At 36.3% G+C, this 4,055-nt stretch overlaps 1 protein-coding gene across 2 annotated transcripts in view; it reads left to right on the top strand.

Moving 5' to 3' along the window:
* Window positions 1-3,484, top strand: part of LOC117102204 (sequestosome-1-like) — a 7,373-nt gene extending 3,889 nt beyond the window's left edge. For both annotated transcript variants that reach the window (XM_033242433.1, XM_033242434.1), the window contains exons 5-8: window positions 107-350; window positions 751-965; window positions 1,375-1,474; window positions 2,134-3,484. In XM_033242433.1, the coding sequence (XP_033098324.1) occupies window positions 107-350; window positions 751-965; window positions 1,375-1,474; window positions 2,134-2,294 (720 nt within the window). In that variant the 3' untranslated portion in view covers window positions 2,295-3,484. The remainder of the gene's footprint in view (window positions 1-106; window positions 351-750; window positions 966-1,374; window positions 1,475-2,133) is intronic.
* The last annotated feature ends 571 nt before the right edge of the window (window positions 3,485-4,055 follow it).

Here is a 4,055-nt window from a genome sequence, read left to right as displayed (position 1 = left end):
TTTGAGTAAACTATTATTATTGTGCTAAAAATGAGTGATGTTTGTACAGTAGTAGAACAGTACAGTAGTAAAAATCTTTAGTTACATTTCCAAACTTTCTTTTTAGCCTGGACAATGGCAGCCCGGAATGCCAAGATTCCCATTTGGCGGCCCCTTTGGCTGCTACCCTGGAATGAGACGCTTCCACAGGCAGATGCAACGTCAGCAACAGCAGCAGCAGCAGCAGCAGCCGGCTGGCGAGGATGCTAAGCCGAAAGAGAATGCCGAAGAGATGAATCAAGAAGCGAAGGACGCCACTGAATTCTTGAAGATAATGGGAGAATCTGTTGCTCAGATGTTGGATCCATTTGGTAAGGAACTTTCTATTACAAAAGTAAACAACCTTACGCATAACTCCTGTAGACCAGACACAGTACCGTTTGATTTTAATCGTGTGGGAAATTTACTCATGTTTAGACTCCCTCAACTTGTAGTGGACTTGGGGGCCTTTGAAATCTGGAACACACCCTCCCCCTCCCTGGTAATTTAAGGACCTCTGCAAAAGTTTTGGTGTTGAATATATAAAACTCTATTTTCTGAAAGTGGAGATTTTGTGATGTGTGAAAGACAAATTTCATACGAACTTTTTAAGAAATAGAATTAAATCTTATCTTTAAAAAAAATAATGAAAACAATACCAATAACAATATATTAAAGTAATACTACTAATGATGTTATAAATTGATGTTGATAAACTGTTTTTGTTGGCAGGTATTGATGTTGACATCGATGTGGAACATGGTGGCGTGCGACAGAATTGCCCGGGCCGTCGATGTGGTCCAGGGGGTAATGGCAGAAGAGGCAAGGGCCAAGGCAAGCAATGTGGTAAGGGTAAAAAGTGCAACAAAGATGAAGAAACTTCGGAAGCCAGTAACAGCCAAGAGAAACCAATGGACGCAGACACCAAGGAAACACCGGAAGGAATGGTGAGATCCTGTTGGATTATTAGTTTATAATTGATTAAACAGTTACTATTTATAATGGCTTAAAATAGATTGGGCGAGTAAAATTTAGGCAGGGGCCCGCAACCTACAGCCAAAATATCGGCACGCTCGCCTATGGCTCTGGAGGTGGAACAAGTCTTCTAGGATAAGGGCTATAAACCCTAGGCCCAGTGTGCACAATTGTCTCGTGTGAACCCAGTATAAGACGAGTAGGGGGTTACCCCAGTGTACTGGTCCATCTCACAGCCCCTGCCCTCATCCAGTACGAAAATACACTGACATGTGGGTCTGTACTAGAATGGAAGAAGAGGAATAGATTGAATATGGGCTAGTAAGTAGATTCTGTGAAAATTGTTTAAAATCCTGAATTATTTCATTTATTTATTATCAGGAAACGGACAGCAGCAAGCCGCAAGGTTCTGATAGTGAATGGACTATGGTGCAAGATAACCCGAAAGGAGCTGATGGTGACTATGGGCAGTCTCAACAAGGTAAAAGCTTTTTATATGGTCCTCTTCTGAACTGTCGTCTCAGGATTGTAACAATAGGACTTCTATAATTTGGGCGAATCACCCTTTTTCAAATGGGCACCCTGTGATAAACCCAACCACTCCTACCATATGAAAGTGATTTTTGAATAATTAAGGAGAGCGGTTAACATCACTTTGGACTGAAATATAGCAACAAGTACATTCTATAAGTGCTCCAGTTCCAGAGGGCCTCCTTCCTCTACCCAGACAACCCACCAGAGCTTCTTCTCTGGACACACTAGGGTACCTACATGTTGCCTGGCTCTCATAGAAACCCCACCTCTTAAGCGATCCTAGTTACGGACCTGAGTTTTACATCAGTTTAAAATTATTGACTGAAGGGTAGAGAAGAAGTAAATAATCATCAATATACTGTTAAGGAATTTGACTTGCGTTCCAACTCCCTCGATTTGAGGAAGAGTATATAGAATTTTTATGCATTCTCCCAGTCTCCAAAATTTTGTGGTGGGTGCCTTTCTTCTGCCCTTGCCTGGCTCTCAAATTTTGAGTTCCAAGGATTGGAACATCAGATTTGATAAAGGTGGTTTGAATAATTATACAGATTTACTTTTTATTTCTTGTGTGGTGTCAACAAGTTTTGTGTATGTTTTATTAATTAGACCCAAGACATGCTCAGGCACTGACTCAGATGAAGGCAATGGGGTTTGATGATGAAGGCGGCTGGTTGTCTCAACTGCTGAAGGCCAAGAATTATGACATCGGACGTGTCTTGGATGCTATCAAGCTGGGCCAGCCACGCATTGGCGGAGGCAACTACTAACCCGGCAGCATTTTGTCCCACTTGTAAAGAGATTGACTCTTGCAAAGGGCGTATAAAGGGAAACATCTTTGGCCGGACCGGATGTTGTCACCCTTTCAACTTTGTTTTAGTAGAGATATTTAGTATGTTGAGATAGATATTGGCACTTTTATCAATAATAACCAACTGTATGCTAGATTGGATGTTATAACTTTTGTGAATTATTCACATTATTAAGATGATTACTATAATACTGCATTATCAAATTAATGTTACTGATTGGCCCCTATGATTAGTATTAACTGATTTTATCAAAAATATAACAAATAATAAACAGAAGCAATTACTACAAATAATATATCTTTATAATTATTGAAACAATTTTCCCATTGCAAAAACTATGGTTTTGAAACTATAACTTACTTTTCTTTTAAAATACATAAATAAACAATAATTATGAATTGTAAATTGCAATTGAATTATGTGATGAAATCATTCACAATATAAACTAAATTTGTCTTTAAAAAGTGTGATTTTATTTTTTAACTTAAACTAGAATATAAATTATTTGTTTAGAGATGTATTCTATAAGGGAATGAACATATCTACCCAAATTTAATTAGATTTGCCAACTATTTCACATGTTTCAATTGTCATTCTAATTTTTAAATTTATTTTAACAACTTATGTTTATATTATCAACCAAAATTGGAATATAAATCATTTGTTCATAAATATCTTCTAAATTCAATGAGTTTTAATCTATCGAATGCAATTACTGTACATTTATCAGAAACTGTTTCATTATTATATGGTGGTCCTTTTTGGTATAAGTATAATCGCTAACAGTTTTAGTATTGAAAGAAGATATGTTTGTCGAGCAGAAAGCACTGAAGAATGTTGACACCATTTGAGTTGTGTAGAGGACAATAATTCTTAATCCGTTATAGATAAAAAATATCTACCATGGTTTTAAAACTATTAGTAATAATGCATCTTTATAATTACAAAAGCATCAGGTAACTTTGTGCTACACTATCATTATGTAAAATGATTCAATGATTTCATGTTTTTTGTATACAGTGCCAAACTAATCTATCAAGATTATATTTTTAATCACAATTACTATTTTACTATATTTAAAGACAGAGCTTTTTAAAGAGAATGTATAACGGAGAAGAGCAATAAAGAATGTTCATATCATAATGTTAGCTTCTTGATTTTATGTGTGTTATATATTTTGGAATTGCATTGTAAATTAGTGGGTTATTTCTTTTGATAAAAATACTAAGGCAAGACAGAAACCAGCCAAATAAGAAACATTTGTGTCTTATTGGCTGGCAAAACTGCTAATTATGCAAGATTTGCAAGATTGCCAACATTCCAACTAGCATAAATCCTATGGGCTCTTGGGGTCCAAGCCCTGTACCACCAGTCCAAAGGCGCCTTCCTACTAAAACACAGGACTCTTCTAACAGTAAGTTGACATTTCAGTCCCGTAGAAGACACCAAAAACTAGCAAATTAAATGTAATTCCTGGTTTGTAACTCTCAAATGTTCTATGTGAACTTGCAAGTCTTTTTATATAACAATTCCCAACCCAACCCAAAATTGTTTCGCAGTGGGCTCGAATACAACCGAAATTTAAATAGTCCGAAATAATGAGTAGATTGGTGGTCTTATTCTCTCAATATTCTGAAATATATTACAGTGCATCAACTTTTGAAAAACTTAAACTTTTGGTCTTGCATATGGCAAACAAATAGAAAAATGGAAAACAAC

This window comes from Anneissia japonica, unplaced genomic scaffold, assembly GCF_011630105.1.
Source record: "Anneissia japonica isolate Jap-2015-1 unplaced genomic scaffold, ASM1163010v1 scaffold38052_len244707_cov166, whole genome shotgun sequence".
Classification (NCBI taxonomy): domain Eukaryota; kingdom Metazoa; phylum Echinodermata; class Crinoidea; order Comatulida; family Comatulidae; genus Anneissia; species Anneissia japonica.
This window is presented reverse-complemented; position numbering and strand designations above follow the sequence as displayed.